At 41.0% G+C, this 18,329-nt stretch overlaps 1 protein-coding gene across 5 annotated transcripts; it reads right to left on the reverse strand.

Annotated features, from left to right (window-relative positions):
- Positions 1 to 441: 441 nt before the first annotated feature.
- On the reverse strand, positions 442 to 18,250 carry akt2 (v-akt murine thymoma viral oncogene homolog 2). Of its 5 annotated transcripts, none has more exons than XM_047391110.1 (15): positions 17,812 to 18,250; positions 15,919 to 16,073; positions 13,928 to 14,059; positions 13,731 to 13,842; positions 12,940 to 13,093; positions 12,357 to 12,488; positions 12,199 to 12,264; positions 12,045 to 12,113; positions 11,738 to 11,860; positions 7,798 to 7,926; positions 6,984 to 7,198; positions 5,372 to 5,459; positions 5,187 to 5,289; positions 4,958 to 5,061; positions 442 to 1,277 (listed from the first exon to the last, which is right to left on the reverse strand). In XM_047391110.1, the coding sequence occupies exons 2-14, from the start codon at positions 15,962 to 15,964 to the stop codon at positions 4,982 to 4,984; spliced, it is 1,449 nt and encodes a 482-aa protein (XP_047247066.1). In that variant the 5' UTR covers positions 15,965 to 16,073; positions 17,812 to 18,250; the 3' UTR covers positions 442 to 1,277; positions 4,958 to 4,981. The 5 variants fall into 5 exon arrangements, with proteins under 5 accessions (XP_047247066.1, XP_047247065.1, XP_047247064.1 ...); XM_047391109.1 differs by lacking the exon at positions 442 to 1,277 and adding an exon at positions 16,159 to 16,216 and having other exon boundaries at positions 1,747 to 5,061; positions 17,974 to 18,248; XM_047391108.1 differs by lacking the exon at positions 442 to 1,277 and adding an exon at positions 16,159 to 16,216 and having other exon boundaries at positions 1,747 to 5,061; positions 17,812 to 18,248.
- Positions 18,251 to 18,329: the final 79 nt, after the last annotated feature.

Consider the following 18,329-nt stretch of genomic DNA (forward strand, 5'->3'; position numbering starts at 1 on the left):
ATTCATGACTTGATAATCTATTCATCACCAGATAACAGCAACCTGACTTCGCTGACAATGGGCTTTCCAGAGAAATTAACATTAGACTTAATATGCTGGTTTTAACTAGACAACATGTTCCCTGATTCAATTTTTTTGGAAGAGGATTTTGACTGGATCATTTTGGACTTTGGATGGAATATGATCATGACCTGGATTGGATTGGGAGCAGGTCATTCCACCTCTTTTACGGTTTAGTGCCTCTGCAGTCTTGGCCTTTTTGTTGACCAGATTTTCTCTGGATATGAAATTGTGCCACCTACTGCTCTTTTGTGCAGTGTGTTTTCATAATAATTAACAAGGCTAAACAGGCATCAGAACCAAAACAAATTATAGAAAAAGGTAAAAGATCTTAGAAAACCATGAATAATGCATTGCATTAAAAAGAGACTCAGACACAGGTTTGATCAGTAAAAAGGTTTACTGGCACATTATAGTTGCAAATATAAGCTACCATACTGTAGCAGGTATCACCCGTTACATTGTAAAGTCTTGAAAGGGGTCGGGGGGGGGATTCTGGCTAGGACAACATCCTCCCTTTAAAGATTGCTTTTTTTCATTGCCCTCTGAGCATCAATTTAAAAAAAAAAAAGAGAGAAAGAGAAAAAATAAGTCTCTGTAACACCAGAATCAGGTACGACATTCCTGACCGTTGATCACATTCAAATACAGAGAAACATGTTAACCGTGGTAAAGCTGCAAATCAAACACTACAAAGCTACAGGCCTCCCCTTCTACTAATGCTGCATTCAACAACAAGCTCCTTTTGTTTTTTTTTTTTTTTTTGGTATTTACATAATAATGAAGAGGCACTTGTTGTGCCAGTGTACGCCTACAGGAGAGGTCAGGGGTGTTCACTTGCATGTTTAGCTGTGAAGCATTGCTTAAAGCGTGGCCAACAGAGAGGTTCAATCTATGGCTTCACCGCCAAGTTTAAAGAGAGTCCGGCAGCATCCCCTTGTGGCCATGATAGCAATGAAGGCAAATCCACAGTGGAGTCCATCAGTGCAATGGTTCTGATATTGGGCCCTGCCAAAGCAGGACTCCAGGACAGAGTGTGATGACTGTGCCTGAGCCAGTGAGAAGAGGTGCTGGAGTTGTTTCAGCGTAAATCAAAGCCATCTGATACACTGTATTGTCTGCAGGAACCGAGTCCCACCCCTGCGGTCACTGCTGGGTCGAAAGCCTGCTGCTTTTCCCCCCCGTGTTTGAATCACAGGCACTCACTTTCACTCCATCTAGCACACAAACATAAAATCACCAACAAACAAGAAAAATAAAACTACCTCAAATAAAAATCACACAAACATAAATTAATGTGACAAGAGGGATATCCTAGAGAATGCTAATTTGTTCATGCTAAACCTTCAAACGCCATTAGTAGCCGATATTCTGTAACAAACTGTCAGCTTTATTATCCTCAGAGCTGCTGAGCTACTGAGTTTAAGAGCTGTTGTCCTTAATACTAAATACCAAATATGATCAGCAAAAAGAAATTAATAAACTCAGATTTATGGGGTTTAGTAAAATGTAGGGCACTTTGTTAATTCCTAAGTTTTAAGAATGCTTACTTTTCTCCCTTCAAATCAACATTTAATTTAATTTAAAAGGGTTATTGGCTAAAAAAGGAGCTAAAGTAGCATATCTCAAATGGAATCCCCTTGAAATTAAAAACTTGAGTTAAAAAAAACCCAAAACATAAAGAAAGAAGTTCAAAAAAAACTTTAATATATTCATATTTTATATATACTGTACTTAAAACAAGACAATCTGTCTTCCAAAATTTAACAGATGGACAAAAAGGGAAGAAATCTCAACAAACAAAAACAGGAAACAGAAAAAAAATGCTTTGATGTTCTTTTGTCAATACTTAAAATAATAAAGCAACAACTCTTCCAGCATCACAAAAATCAAAGTTTGCATCAGTTTGAGCACTTTTCAAAATGTTGCCCACAGCTTCTCTCAATCATGTGCCTTCATGACTAAAAGTGTGCAGGTCTTCTACTTACACCAAATGATACAGCTGAGGTTTGAGTAGTTCCACCTTTCAGCAGATGAATTAAAGGCAGGTCCAACAGATCACACCAACCGGTAAACCGGTTATTTCAAACTTACAGCTACATACATTTAAAGAGCTTGGACACTTAAGAAAACAAATTGGGCTCTAAACATGAAATGTCGACTCATGTCTAAAAAGGTGAACAGATGTCTTTAATGTAGGGGTGCAATTAAAAGCTAATTTGTAAAATATTCCAAAGAACTCGCACTGATATTTATAGAACAAAACATTGCTGCCTAACCTTTTCAGCTAGGGAGGAAGATTTACACAACTGAGGACAGAGTAAATGCTTTAAACATTAGATTTTCTGGACAGCTCCAGGAAAACTGGGGTCAGAGTATCATCTACATTTCAGTCTTTTTCAGCCTTTAGTAATATGTACAAGTGGAGAAACTAACCTGCATCTTCTTTCTACAAAACCAAAGACTAGCTGGAATCTCAGTTTACAAAGCGGGACTCTGCGTGAATGAGCGCTGCATTGCAAAAAATTCCTGCAGCTTTGACAGCAAAGGTAAGCCATGCAATAGATTGTTTTGTTTTGTTATCTTGACCAAGTCAATTTTACAGCCAGCAATCATAAACTACATGGCTTTAAAATGAAAACCGACAACCGAGTGTGTTGCGTAGTGTCCTCCCTCAACCATGTTCCAGCAAAGTTTTACTTTAAAAACATGCATAAAAACGACACAAATGGATGGCCGACGATTAAAACTGTTGCTCACTCGTTCTCTTGCGCTCTCTCTGCACGCACGCATGCAGGCACACACACATTCGAATCCTCTCGCCGGTCCGCAAATACACCCTTGTGCAGTGCAAACACCGTAATGGCGACTCTCCTCATCTTACCTCACGTCCTTGTTTTCCCCCCTACAGTAGGGAAACCCTACACTTGATTTGTAACAGCAAGTTCCAGAAAGAGCACTTGTTAATTTCTTTTTTATAAAAAAAAAAAAAATTAAATATGGCTTTATATTTAAAACCGTAACTGATGAAATTAAAAAGTTTGTTCTTTTCCCCCAAATATTTTTTTATTTCTTCCCAATTCAGATTATAGTTTTCAAAATTCTACCAAGTTTGTTTATGTGAATGTGTAGTTGACGCATGGGCTGTGTGTGTGTGTGGGTGTGTGTTTGTGATCCTTGGGTACAGCTGGTAAAGATGTGGGACTTGCTGGCGTACAGTGGGGAAAATAAGTATTTGACACACCACTGATTTTGCAAGTTTTCCCATTTACAATGAATGGAAATGTCTGGAATTCTCATCGTAAGTGAACGGAAAAATCCAGAAAAACACATTGTCTGATATATCAATAATTCTTTTGCATTTTATGGCATAAAATAAGTATTTGATACAACAGAAAAGTAGAACTTAATATTTGGTACAGAAACCTTTGTTTACAGTTACAAAGCAGTTCCTGACCAGGTTTGCACACAATGCAGCAGGTATCATACAGATCTTGTCTTCATCTTTTCGGTTTCTGGGCTGTTGCTGGGCAACAAAGTGTTTCAGCTCCCTTCAAAGATTTTCGATTAGGTTCAGGTCTGGAGAGTAGCTAGGCCACTCCAGGACCTTGAGATGCTCCTCAAGGAGCCACTCCTTAGTTGTCCTGGCTGTGTGCTTTGGGTCACTGTAATGCTGGAAGTCCCAGCCACGACCCATCTTCAATGCTCTTACTGAGGGAAGGAGGTGGTTGCCCTAAATTTCCACCCCCATGTTTCATGGTAGAGATTGTGTTCATGGGATTGTAACAATCCTTCTTACTCCAAACACAGGGAATGGAGTTTATACCAAAAACATTCCAGTTTGGTTTCATTATAACACATGGTCTTCTCCCATGTCTTTTCTGGATCATCCAGATGGTTTAGCTGGGCCTGGACATGTGCTGGCTTGAGGAGGGGGACCTTGTGCGCCCTGTACAATTTTAATCCATGATGGCCAGATTGTGGTCCTGACTCTCTTCAGGTCATTGACTAGGTCCTGCCATGAAGTTATGGGCTGATCCCTCACCTTTTTCATGATCATTGATAGTCAACCAGGCGAGATCTCACTAGAGCCCCAGTATGAGGGAGATCGACAGCCATCTTGAGTTTCTTCCATTTTCTAATAATTGCACCTACAGTTGTTGCTTTCTCACCAACCTTGCCTGTTGTTCTGTAGCCCATCCCTGCCTTGTGCAGGTCTACAATTGTGTCTCTGGTGTCTTTAGACAGCTCTTTGGTCTTGTCCACGATGGACAGGTTGGATTCTGATTGAGAGTTTGGACAGGTGCAATTTAAAACAGGTAACGAGTGGAAGATTGGAGGGCTCCTTAAAGAGCAACTAACAGGTCTGCGAGAGCCAGAATACCTGCAGATAGGTGATCAAATACTTTTTTTATTCAATACAATTTATTTATCCAAATATCATACAATGTAATTTTCTTGAAGGTTTTTTTAGATTCTGCCTCTTACAGTTAAGGTGTACCTACAGACCTCTCCGCTCTTTGTAAGTTGGAAAACTTGCAGAATCGGCAGTGCATCGAATACTTTTTTCCCCACCTAGTTTCTGAGATGTAAAGGCTTTGATTTGATGTTGCAGAGGTCCAGCGGGGAAGCCTGATGCCAACCCTGAGAGGACATGCAGAGACAAAGCTGCCAGTCTATTCAAACAAACCAGTCAGGCATGGTCTGTGTGTTCATTTCCTACTTTATAAACTATATATATATATTTTTTGTTTTTGTTTTTACGATTTACCTGTAACTGTGAGTATGCGTGTGTCAAAGACAGAATGAAAAATGTGCCTTGTGCCACTTTTTTGTTTTGTGTCGTTTTAATTCCTCAGCAGTGCAAGGGTGCATGTGGGATTGTGTGCCAGCCTGCCTGCTTGTTCATGAGTCTTAGTGATCATTCCCGTATGCTGGCTGAGTAGGAGAACTGAGGGAAGTGTGTACGCTGATCTGAATCCTCAACATCTAAGCTGTCATCTGGGGTGCGCACAGAGAGAGAGAGAGAGAGAGGGAGGGAGGGGGACACAAACACTGGAAGTTAAAAACGGATGTAAAAGTTCAGAGTTACACATAGAAATGTGAATCCAAGCACATTTGCTTACACTTATCTGGAGGAGTTATTGTAATAGATTGTGCTGTGAACTCATCATCGAAGTAACGGGTGTCTGTCTCTGATGTTACTTGGGGCTTGAAGGGTGGGATAAGCTGAGAAGATGGAGGAAAAGAAATAATCAGCTTGTCTTGTGGTAAAAATGTTACATCATGTGTTTCTGTTTCACTCTCTCACTTTTTTCTCAATGACGTCCTGCCAGACGATAGACTCAAAGAACTTGTGGGTCATTACTTCTTTGGCATCTTCTGGTCCACCTCCGAGCCTGTTAACAGAAAACATAATTACCGTCATTACCACCTATGTACCAGCTAGAAATAAACACACGGACGTAGTTATCAGAAACGAGCAGCAAGCAACACAGACCGGTTTCAACACAAATTTAGTGTTTGTTAGCAGGCCCGCAGGCATGGCTCAGTGGGCTAATATTAGCGATTCTCCTGTGATTGGCAGAAACGCGGAGTCTTGACCAAAACAACAATCAGTCATGTCCCCGTTAAAGACCATTACCCAGAACCAAGAAATCAGGGAGGAACATGGGCTTCAATAACATTATTACTTTGTTTATAGCTTGGCTACCAAGCACACTCAGTAAACCATTAACCTCGGCAAAGTGCTGAACTCAAATAAAGAACATTTTCTTCTGTGGGAAATGAATCTATCAGCAGGTGAATGAACACAAACATGTTATAAACAGCAGCAGATATAAATTTAGCTGGATGGTTTTAAGCTACCAAATCTTAACCACAACATTTACAGCAACTGAAACAGTCCTACAACAGCGAGGATCCAGAATCGAACATGATAAAACAAAGACTGACACGTAGGTTTACTACTTTTATTTAAAAAAAAATAAATGTTTGCCTAGAGGCTGTTGTCCTGTGGCACTCAGAAGAAACTTTGTAACAATGATGTTTAAGGGTTAGTACGAACAAATTAAACGTGATGAAGTGAAACCGACAAAGTGACACGAGAACCCTTTTCAGGAGCCAGGGTTTTTAACTGAACCGCCAGCATTTCCACTGTAGGAACCAGAGCCAAACCAGAATACCAGGGTAGAAATCGACCCCAGTTAACGGTCCTGCTAGGCAGGTAGATCTGTGGAAGGATGTTGAACCCAGGCAGGAAACTGGTAGTGGGAGGATACTAAATATTTTTTATTGGCTGAATTTCCCAGCATGTTGTTTCAATCATCTCCCAGTTTAAACTCCTTGACTGTCCATATTATCCGGTAAATTACGGAGTAATGTGATGTTTTTCTTACCTTCAGATTGAATAACAAAATCAGCAAGCCTTAGAGCTACAATTATTAAAAATCGGCAAATGTTACAAATTTGAAGGGATTTATTCTATATTTAAAACAAGACGTCTGCGACAGCAAAATGTTTTTTGTGTTGAATCTTGATTGTTACAGTTCTTCTTCTCCCGAGAGGTTTAGGGTGTCCTTATATAAAAGGAATTAAGTGCAGCGTTTCCCCTACCAGTATCCAAGGGGGGATTCAGACCATGATCTGGGATTTTTCTTTCTATGGCGCCAGAGACCGTGCGTCAGGTGGTGGAGGCATGCCGTCTCTGACTGTCTTGTTTACTATGATGTTACATGTTTTTAAAAAGGTTATCTTTTATTAAACTCATGTTTTATATATTTGGTCGTTTGAAAACAATCTGTCTTTCTGTAACACACTTTTAGAAATGTCTTGGTTGTGCTTTGTATCGTACCTACATTCTCCTTTATTTACCAATAAACACTTGCTATGGGTTAAACGCTACAGCTCATGAGATCACCCACCTTTGTTTGGGGTCTTTTTTCAGCAGGCTTGCCAGCAGGGCCTTGCCCTCCGGTGCCAGGCTCTTAGGGAAGCGGATATCCTCCATGAGGATGAGCTCAAACAGGCGCTCATGGTCCTGGTTGTAGAAGGGCAACCGACCACACATCATCTCATACATGACCACTCCCAGTCCCCACCAGTCCACTGCACGTCCATAGTCATTGTCCTCCAGTACCTGACGGAGAGCAGAAAAAGGAACATTCAACTACAAAAAAAAAAAAAAAAAACAAAACACAAACTTAAGAAAGAGGAACTAGCCATGAAGACCTTTTGTTCTGTGGCTGCGTTGCCACTTTAAATATCACCATTCACATAAAGTCAAAGAACAAATCCTAATTTTCTATCCTAAAAGTAGTGATAGCTAACTACTGATTTAAGATACCCCACACCAGTGGCATGCATGTTTTAATGAATAAAAAAGGTTTTTAAATGGCAGTAATGTACAGATATAATGGGTTAAAATAAAAATGTTGCCAAATGAATGATTTTTTTAAAGCTTTTTCTTTAATGTTTTACACCCATTTCTGCTGCATAACTTTTACGCAGAACACATATTAATCCTAAAAGCATGTTGAGTGTTACTGTACCTGGATCACTTCCCTTTTTGTTTGGCAAATTCACTGCCATGAAATAACATACTATAATAAAAACCATGTCTGTCCTTCCTGCTTTTCAGATATTATTTTAAAAAAATCCCCAACTTTTTTATAAACTTCGACCTACAACACATTATTTAGTTTTCTGGACTGATCCACAGAACCAAGGTGGCATTACCTCTGGAGCCAGGTACTCGGGGGTTCCACAGAAGGTTTTCATCGTGGCACCGTCTGTGATTCCCTCCTTGCAAAGCCCAAAGTCTGTTATCTTTATGTGGCCGTCCTTGTCCAACATCAGGTTCTCCAGCTGCGCACGAAAAGGTTCAATTTAAAGTTAAATCCTTCAAGCGGTGACAGGCAGAAAAATTCAAAACTATAGATGCTCCAATCAGGCTTTTCCACTTCATCACATATGGATGAGCCATCCATTTCCCGTTGTTATTGAAAGGTGACCTGCTGACTGTGATTTTGACCGACTCTGATTTGACTTGCTAAGGTCTATAACACATTAGAGAAGATTTATGCTCCAGGTTATTTGATTCTAATTGTATTCCCATTATGAAAGCATATGTTCTTAACCATTATCTTTTTTTTTTCTTGACCTAAAAACTGCATCAAAGTACATACTATACACTCACCAGCCACTTTATTAGGTACACCTGTCCAACTGCTTGTTAACACAAATTTCTAATCAGCCAATCACATGACAGCAACTCAATGCATTTAGGAATGTAGACATGGTCAAGACGATCTGCTGCAGTTCAAACCGAGCATCAGAATGGGGAAGAAAGGTGATTTAAATGACTTTCAACGTAGCATGGTTGTTGGTGCCAGATGGGCTGGTCTGAGTATTTCAGAAACTGCTGATCTACTGGGATTTTCACGCACTACCATCTCTAGGGTTTACAGAGAATGGTCCAAAAAAGAAAATATCCAATGAGCGGCAGTTCTGTGGGTGCAAATGCCTTGTTGATGCTAGAGGTCAGAGGAGAATGGCCAGACGAGTTCCAGCTGATAGAAAGGCAACAGTAACTCAAATAACCACTCGTTACAACCAAGGCATACAGAAGAGCAACTCTGAACGCACAACACGTCGACCCTTGAGGCGGATGGGCTACAGCAGCAGAAGACCACACCCGGTGCCACTCCTGTCAGCTAAGATCAGGAAACTGAGGCTACAATTCGCACAGGCTCACCAAAATTGGACAACAGAAGATGGAAAAAACGTTGCCTGGTCTGATGAGTCTCGATTTCTGCTGCGACATTCGGACAGTAGGGTCAGAATTTGGCCTCAACGACATGAAAGCATGGATCCATCCTGCCTTGTATCAACGGTTCAAGCTGGTGGTGGTGATGTAATGGTATGGGGGATATTTTCTTGGCACACTTTGGGCCCCTTAGTACCAATTGAGCATCGTGTCAACGCCACAGTCTATCTGAGTATTGTTGCTGACCATGTCCATCCCTTTATGACCAGTGTACCCATCTTCTGATGGTTACTTCCAGCAGGATAACGCACCATTTCATAAAGCCCGAATCATCTCAGTCTGGTTTCTTGAACAATGAGTTCACTGGACTCAAATGGGCTCCACAGTCACCAGATCTCAATCCAATAGAGCACCTTTGGGATGTGGTGGAACGGGAGATTCACATCATGGACGTGTAGCCGACAAATCTGCAGCATCTGTGTGATGCTATTATGTCAATATGAACCAAACTCTGAGGAATGTTTCCAGTACCTTGTTGAATCTATGCCATGAAGGATTAAGGCAGTTCTGAAGGCAAAAGGGGGTCCAATCCGATATTAGCAAGTTGTACCTAATAAAGTGACCGGTGAGTGTACAGGTCCTTCTCAAAATATTAGCATATTGTGATAAAGTTCATTATTTTCCATAATGTCATGATGAAAATTTAACATTCAGATATTTTAGATTCATTGCACACTAACTGAAATATTTCAGGTCTTTTATTGTCTTAATACGGATGATTTTGGCATACAGCTCATGAAAACCCAAAATTCCTATCTCACAAAATTAGCATATTTCATCCGACCAATAAAAGAAAAGTGTTTTTAATACAAAAAACGTCAACCTTCAAATAATCATGTACAGTTATGCACTCAATACTTGGTCGGGAATCCTTTTGCAGAAATGACTGCTTCAATGCGGCGTGGCATGGAGGCAATCAGCCTGTGGCACTGCTGAGGTCTTATGGAGGCCCAGGATGCTTCGATAGCGGCCTTTAGCTCATCCAGAGTGTTGGGTCTTGAGTCTCTCAACGTTCTCTTCACAATATCCCACAGATTCTCTATGGGTTCAGGTCAGGAGAGTTGGCAGGCCAATTGAGCACAGTGATACCATGGTCAGTAAACCATTTACCAGTGGTTTTGGCACTGTGAGCAGGTGTCAGGTCGTGCTGAAAAATAAAATCTTCATCTCCATAAAGCTTTTCAGCAGATGGAAGCATAAAGTGCTCCAAAATCTCCTGATAGCTAGCTGCATTGACCCTGCCCTTGATAAAACACAGTGGACCAATACCAGCAGCTGACACGGCACCCCAGACCATCACTGACTGTGGGTACTTGACACTGGACTTCTGGCATTTTGGCATTTCCTTCTCCCCAGTCTTCCTCCAGACTCTGGCACCTTGATTTCCGAATGACATGCAAAATTTGCTTTCATCCGAAAAAAGTACTTTGGACCACTGAGCAACAGTCCAGTGCTGCTTCTCTGTAGCCCAGGTCAGGCGCTTCTGCCGCTGTTTCTGGTTCAAAAGTGGCTTGACCTGGGGAATGCGGCACCTGTATCCCATTTCCTGCACACGCCTGTGCACGGTGGCTCTGGATGTTTCTACTCCAGACTCAGTCCACTGCTTCCGCAGGTCCCCCAAGGTCTGGAATCGGCCCTTCTCCACAATCCTCCTCAGAGTCCGGTCACCTCTTCTCGTTGTGCAGCGTTTTCTGCCACACTTTTTCCTTCCCACAGACTTCCCACTGAGGTGCCTTGATACAGCACTCTGGGAACAGCCTATTCGTTCAGAAATTTCTTTCTGTGTCTTACCCTCTTGCTTGAGGGTGTCAATAGTGGCCTTCTGGACAGCAGTCAGGTCGGCAGTCTTACCCATGATTGGGGTTTTGAGTGATGAACCAGGCTGGGAGTTTTAAAGGCCTCAGGAATCTTTTGCAGGTGTTTAGAGTTAACTCGTTGATTCAGATGATTAGGTTCATAGCTCGTTTAGAGACCCTTTTAATGATATGCTAATTTTGTGAGATAGGAATTTTGGGTTTTCATGAGCTGTATGCCACAATCATCCGTATTAAGACAATAAAAGACCTGAAATATTTCAGTTAGTGTGCAATGAATCTAAAATATATGAATGTTAAATTTTCATCATGACATTTTGGAAAATAATGAACTTTATCACAATATGCTAATATTTTGAGAAGGACCTGTAAGTCTCCCTCCACGTGTCTCAATAATACGATGGAGTATCAAAACCAGGATAAGAGAAGTCTGAATTTTTAGGAGACCTCTTACAAAAAAGCATAGTCTTCCACGAGTTAAAATGAGGAATGCTGAGCATCTTGTGAAGGTGTAGATTTGTATCGGTTTCACAATTAAGGACATTCTTGATCTTTTAGCACATCTGTATCAAATTATTATATAACGTATCAGGAGTTTGGAACAAGTGTGTCTGTTTAGAAGAAACAGACAGACTTGGAAGAAATTGCTTGATTCGTGGAAGTAGAGCTGTCATAACTTTCTTCTCGTAATGGTCCTCCGTCGTACAATAAGGCTTACTTTGTATGAACACAGATTAAACGTAAAAAATGAATAAACACCACACTGTGGGCTTCTTTAGTTTGATGCATTTAAGAAATTCCAAGCGGATCCGTTTCGGATCTCTGCCCGGCTGAGTGGTGCATCTCTATTTAAAAGGGATTTATTTTTTTTTAAAAGCAGCCACTGTTAATAGTTGGGATTTAAAGAGAAAAACCAAATGACGGCTTCAATCTCTGCAATAAATCTCACGCCCTCTTGAAACTTAGCAGCGGTCCGATTACTTTGAACAGTTTACAACCCTTAACAATAACCAACATTAAATCAAGGAATAATTACCTTCAAGTCCCTGTAAACGACATTGCGTGAGTGTAGATACTCCAGTGCGGATACAATCTCTGCACCGTAGAATCGTGCCCTATCTTCTGTGAATACTCTGTCCCGGGATAAGTGAAAGAAGAGCTACAAGAGAAATGACAACAACTTAAAAAGAAAAAAGCTTCTGATACCCAGTGTCTTGAACATTTAACACCCCACCCCCATTTGCTTTATTTTAACAGCATTACCGGCAAATTTCAAAACTGGTCATGGTTTCAACCTCTACACCTATAACAACAAAACTGTCAGGCAGAAAAGGAACCCTTACTTCTCCTCCATTTGCATACTCCATCACGAAGCAAAGCCGGTCATTCGTTTGAAATGCATATTTTAGTGTCTGAAGAAGAGAAGAAAACGTGTGACTGGGTCATGGCGACAGACTATTTGCATAAAAACAAACAATACATGTATAGGCGACCCACCGTTAGAAAAGGATGCCGTGTGTTTTGGAGGACTCTGCTCTCTGTAACTGTGTGCGCCACCTCATCCTACACAAACACACACACACACACACACACACTTTTAGTCTTTGAAAGGCAACAACAGTTTTAATCAAAGCCTTTCATGTGATGGGATTTACTTTAGCAATGATGACTTCTTTGCGGAGGATTTTCATGGCGTAGTACATCCCTGTGGCCTTCTCTTTAACCAGAATCACTTTTCCGAACGTTCCTTTGCCCAGGAGCTTCAGGTAGTCAAAGTCGCTCATGGTCTGGGGGTTGGGGTCAGAGGTAAAGCATGAGAAAGATTTGTGTCGCTCTCCTACTAGCCTGCAGTAATAACTAATATAGATCAAAATGGACATTATTTTAAACATTAGATGATGCCTGATGCTCTTGGTCGTGGACTTCAGTTTTATATCCTGATGGGAGGCAACATTTACAGAAAACAATTTGGGTTAAATGGTGGAAATGAAGAACTAACACGGGCAATCAGTGTATAAACAGAATCTATAAAATCAAAACCAATTTATTTCAGGGTCAAGAATCCGCACGATAAAAAAGGCTATACAGCATTTTGCCCCTTGTTCAAGACCCCCCCCTCCAAAAAAAAGCTTAGAAAAAGAGGCTTACAGTTTGAACAACTTGCTCAATAAAGATGAGCTTAGCTGGACAAACACAGCAAGCGCTCGGCTGCCAGGCACTGCTTGAGCAAATACGTACCACTTTTGAACGGGATTTGAACACAGCAATCTCCATCTCCTCTGCACCGCTGTTGTCACTGGGGGAGCCAAATTTGATCTCCATGGGCTCCTCATCCTGCTGCTGACTCTTCAGGCTATTTGCTACCGTCTGGATCACCTGCATCCACTCCTCCCTGACCCAGAAGAAAGCAGATGTTGACCTCATGAACCCGAATCGAATCTAATCCCATGTTTAAATGACCCACAATGTTTTATCTATGAATCTGAAATGAAATAAGTGACTGATGAAATCTGCAGTTAGTTTTGACATCTTCATTAATACACGTTATACCAAATAGTATTACCAACGACTCTGGGTTTAGAAAAAATGTGATCAACCAAGCTAAGTTCAGAGGATAATCTGTGTACTTTTCAGCAGGGAGCTTCTGGGATTTGGTACTTGGCAGAACGGACGTAAACAAAACCCAATGATAATTTATTTGGCTAAAATCAAATGATCATGTCTAATCTGGCACTAAATCCTATTTAAAGCAGGATGGTTGTTCCTTTTCTCATGGCTTTATCTATACTGTGTCTTTCTATCTGTACTCGCTGCGATGGAAGTCAGAGCCATCAGCAGTCTAACATTTTAAACATGGTGCTGCAACAACGCTGTAAACATGTGGTTGAAGTTCTTATACATGTGGTCTAGATGTTTGATGGCTGTATTTAATAACAGACTGTCTAGTCGACATCTACACAACTGATGCTTCCTTTTTTTTTTTTTTTTTTTACCCTTTTTCATTAAGGTCAAATTTATGACATCGTTACCTCTCACTGTTGGTCTCAACATGGAAGGTCCGCTCAATAACCGAGGTCCACTGCAGACATCGAATGACAAATGTGTTGGGCTTGGGGCGCTCCGTCTTCATCAGCTGGCATTCTACACAGCACAGACACATCAGCGACAACTGAAATCACCGAAGACCGAACGTGAAAACACTAAGCCAGCCGGATGGGAAACCAACCTGCGACGGAGAAGTTGTTGAGCGGTGGGTGGCCATAGTCGGAGTACATGTCCGGCCTGTCTTTGTATCCGACAAATGACCCATCGCTCTTCAGGATGAAGTAACGAGGACGCCATGTTTTGATGTATTCACCTGGACACATAACAGAATCTGTCGGTGTTTGACCACTTTCTGGAATTCTTTACATTTCTAACAGAAAAGCAAGGAACATTGGTAGCGGATCCATCCTGATATTTATTTAACAGATGGATGGTTTATATTTTTTAATGAAGTTTCTCTGAAAATATCAGTAACAGTTCGCTTATTTCTAGCAGAATAATGTCCTACTACCATGAATTTGTAGAAAAATGAATCAATCTTCTGAACGGTGGAAGGCTAACAGCTCGTCAGAAGGACCATGGGATACAGTCTATATGAGTGGATACTAAACTCTAACCTTTCTCAAAAGACCGTTGGGTTTGTTACCTTTCTCTAATTCGAACAACGTCCGTCTTTTTACACTAAAGTTACGCTGACAGCTGCCAGCCGTATCTGCTTTATTCACCAGTTGATTGTGAATCCACCTGGAAATTTCCAACCCAACTAAGCAACCCGGAAACATACCAGCTTCGATGCTGTAGCACAACTTACAGCCTGTTTCAAAATCCAAACGTTTTCTCCACTCTTTGTAGACTTAAAGGGCACTCGATGCACTGATGCAGCCCACAGCGTCAACCATCGTAATCTTTTTATCATGGATGTTGTTCAGCAGAGAAAACTACAACAAACGTGTTGCATGTGAAACTGTAGACACTTAATAGTCACTAATATGATGTTGGATCCCACGATTACCAACATATGGAGTTTTAGTTGTTTTAAACGGCTAAAGTCAGCTGAAGTTAGCCTTCCACAGCCCACAGGACTTAGGTTTCCTACAAACTGATGACAATATGGCCTCATTCTACAAGAGGTAAAACCACTACAACTAAAACCTTCATTGAACGCCCCTTGAAAAAATCTGAAGGATGCCTTTAAGTTTTTTGTCCTTGGAACCAAAATAATGTAGAGTCTTGCAATGTTGGGACCCTTCCTTGTTTCAGCATCAGATCAGCATTTCCATGGCGACAGACAGGGTACCCCAAGGCAAGCCCACTCCATGATCAGTTTGCCATTTTAGGATGAGAAATACATTTTTCTGCAAATGTAAAAATGTTTCCTGGGATGAGTAATAATGACATGCTGTATATGGCCCCAGTTCTCTGTGTGCCAATAGTTTTACCAACACATAAAAAATTATGAACCGATTAAGAGATGCCAACAGACGGAGGAGAAAAGAGAAACAGTCAAATATGAGGACAGATGGCTTGCTGTTAAATGGTAATATATTAAATAGTAACACCTAAAAAGAGACATGGTTGCCTGTTGTGAAACTTTAAAGCTGGAAAAAAACCACTTCCAGAAGAAAAGCTGACAGCAATCACAAGATGAGCTGCTGAGCCACCAAACTACAATAATGGGACATCAGCCACACACCAATGCAGGGGCTTGACATTTCTAACATGAACTGCCCTGAGAGGAGTTGTTTAGCAGTCAATACTTTTATTTATAAACATATACGTTGAAAATGGACCCAATGGAGCCAACGGCACTCCTAAATATGACGTTTTCACTACGTTGTTGGGTTTTCCCGCAAAAGTTAACTTTATAATTCTTTGAAGCGAACGATCATTTTTACTTTTTTTAAAGTAAAGGCTAATGAAGCAGACAACTTTATTGTTACAATGTTAGCAGTAAGCAAACTTCCCACAGTACAAATTAAAACGTAAAGTTAAAGAAAAGTTAACAGTTACAGTTTTCATTTTTCTCTTAAGATAAATGAAAACCGATCATCAAAAAGTCTGAGAAGAGCTATTTTAGACCTGCAGTAGACTATATAACATGCATGTAAATTCAAACATTTATTGCTGCTCTATATTCAAATATTTTATGATGGACTCAAAAGGGCCCCTTACCTCTCTTAAAGAGCCATCCTTCTTTAACAACAGTGACTCCATTCATGCTGGGGCAGAAGACTGTTGGGGTAGGTAGGGGGCTGCAGGCAAGCTGATGGAAATTGGTCTTATTGGTTAAATGCCTTCCAGTAGCTTAAGATGATATGATATAAGACCTGGGGAGCCAAAAAAAAGAGAGAGTTTTCAAAAAAAAGAAACTATTAAAAACTTAAGCACCTTATAAAGAGAATATAGACGCACTCAGCACATCCTGCTTGTTGTAGTTTTGACAATCAGTTACCGTAACTGAAATAAACACCTAAAAACAAAACATAGTCACAGGTCAGACTCACTTAGGAGGAACAGCTAAGACACATAGCCTGAAGGAAGTAAAACTTACACCCTATGAGACAAAGGTGAGGACATAAACTGAAAGCAATATCTGAAGGCAGCATATTTCTTCTCACATGTCTCTGAGAGCAGTCAACATAGCAACCCCCTTGGAAAAATAAAAATCACCTTCTTAAGCACTCTGGTGTCCTGAAATACAACTCCACAACACTGAAAACTGCTGAAATCTGCACACCATCATCACAACCTAGTCGGCTTGATCATGCTAAGCTGCATATCATAACCTTGGTGTCCTTTAACCTTTATGATGTATCTAAAGAAACATGGTGGATTTTTCAATTCCGGTTCTGCGATGTAAAAATAATGAGGCGATCAAGTCAACGATCAAACAGTAAAAAAAAAAAAACACATGCAAAGTCCTGCATTTTGATTGCAATGGTCTCCCTTTTACAGTTTGTTAAATGTTAGTGGACAGCCCTGGATCCAGGGTCAGGCCAGAATCAGCAGCTTATGTTAGATAATAGGTTTACCAGAATTTCAGGGAATTTCTCTGGAAATTACAGTGCTGTGTGTTTTTAGCTCATACAATAACACAAACTGCTTTACAGAGGCTAAAAACAAATGGATCAGACATAGGAAAACACACTGAAGGGATATGGGCCTGTCTAGTGAGAAAACGCTTGAAATACATATAATAAAAACCCGAGTCGTGATTAAAAAAGCTCAACACAAAGACCTGAATATTTGTGGTAAAATCTAAAAAACTGCAAATCCACACCAATCAAAATATAAGAATATACTGCACCCTGTGCATTTTTAGCAACCAATATATAGAAACAATTAAATAATCATTAACCTCAACCAAAACCCATATTGAACAAACAGGTCTTTAGTTTTCTTTTAGAAAGATACAGCCGCAAAGGCTGTTTGAACTGCTTTGTTTACCAAGATAAAAACAGATAAGGCTTCTCTCGACTTCAGACCTTTTATTGCTCCCCACAGTTAACTACGCTGCGAGTGCACAGAGTAGTACTAGGTAATTGCTTTCTGAGATAAATAAGGCCAACCTTTCAGTGTAAACAGGTCTGTCCTCGCAAAACAACACGAACCACGTAAACACTTGCTGAATTTGACCTCATGAATACATTTTTGCGGCTTTAAAAAGAACAACGAAACAGAAGGCATCGAAGTAAAACATATGGGTGACAAATGATGCGCAAATTACCGTGAGAAAACTACCTTTACTACACAACGCCGCATATGACCACAAACAGCCTACTGTAATCCAGTAACGTAAACACAGCCACATCATTGGAGGGTGGTAGCTAGCTAGCACACAGTGTCAACAAAACCTTCAGGTTTGAGGTGTTTATGTTGGTGAAGGAATGTGGTAAACATTTTAAGATGATCCAAACAACCTTCTAGGAAACGGACGAGGACGCTGACCAATAGCGCATTAAGATCAAATAAGGCAATTAGCCAAAACATATTTTCAAGCTAACTGCTAAGTTAGCATGTTAGTTAGCCACTTGCGCTAGTTCTCATTAATATCTACACTCTTACCTCGACTTCGGAGACAAAAACAAAAAAATATATATATATCCGCAACCGTGGCTTTCGGAAGGATCTCTGGGCTACGCTGCACGACGCGCCGACAAGTTAGCGTTGGGAGCCTGTGTGTAATGAACTCTGTCAATGATCACACAGCTTTAGCGCACTGCTCACCGAGCTTGTTTTCTTCTCTCGCAGCGGCGGCGTGCTCGCTCAGAAGCTGCGGCACTCTTTCACAGAAGCAAGCATTAATAATAGAATAAAGTCCACGTAAGTGGGGGCTGAGTACGCTGAGGATGGCCGAATTGAGTTTAAAACTTCGGAAAAGAAAATCGGGCCGCCTCGCTCTACGGATTGAATGCGGTTAGTCGCTCGCCTAGCATGGAAGTCCTCCGTCTGAGTGTCACTACAGCAGCCCAGCAGACGCACACAATGGGAAGTGACGTCCAGCAAGCAGAGGGTCCGCTGTACCTGAACGGTCGGTGTGAAAGTACACCACGTACTGCAGCGTGACCTTAACCCCGAGGTGT

The sequence above is a fragment of the Girardinichthys multiradiatus genome, chromosome 18 (assembly GCF_021462225.1).
Source record: "Girardinichthys multiradiatus isolate DD_20200921_A chromosome 18, DD_fGirMul_XY1, whole genome shotgun sequence".
NCBI lineage: Eukaryota > Metazoa > Chordata > Actinopteri > Cyprinodontiformes > Goodeidae > Girardinichthys > Girardinichthys multiradiatus.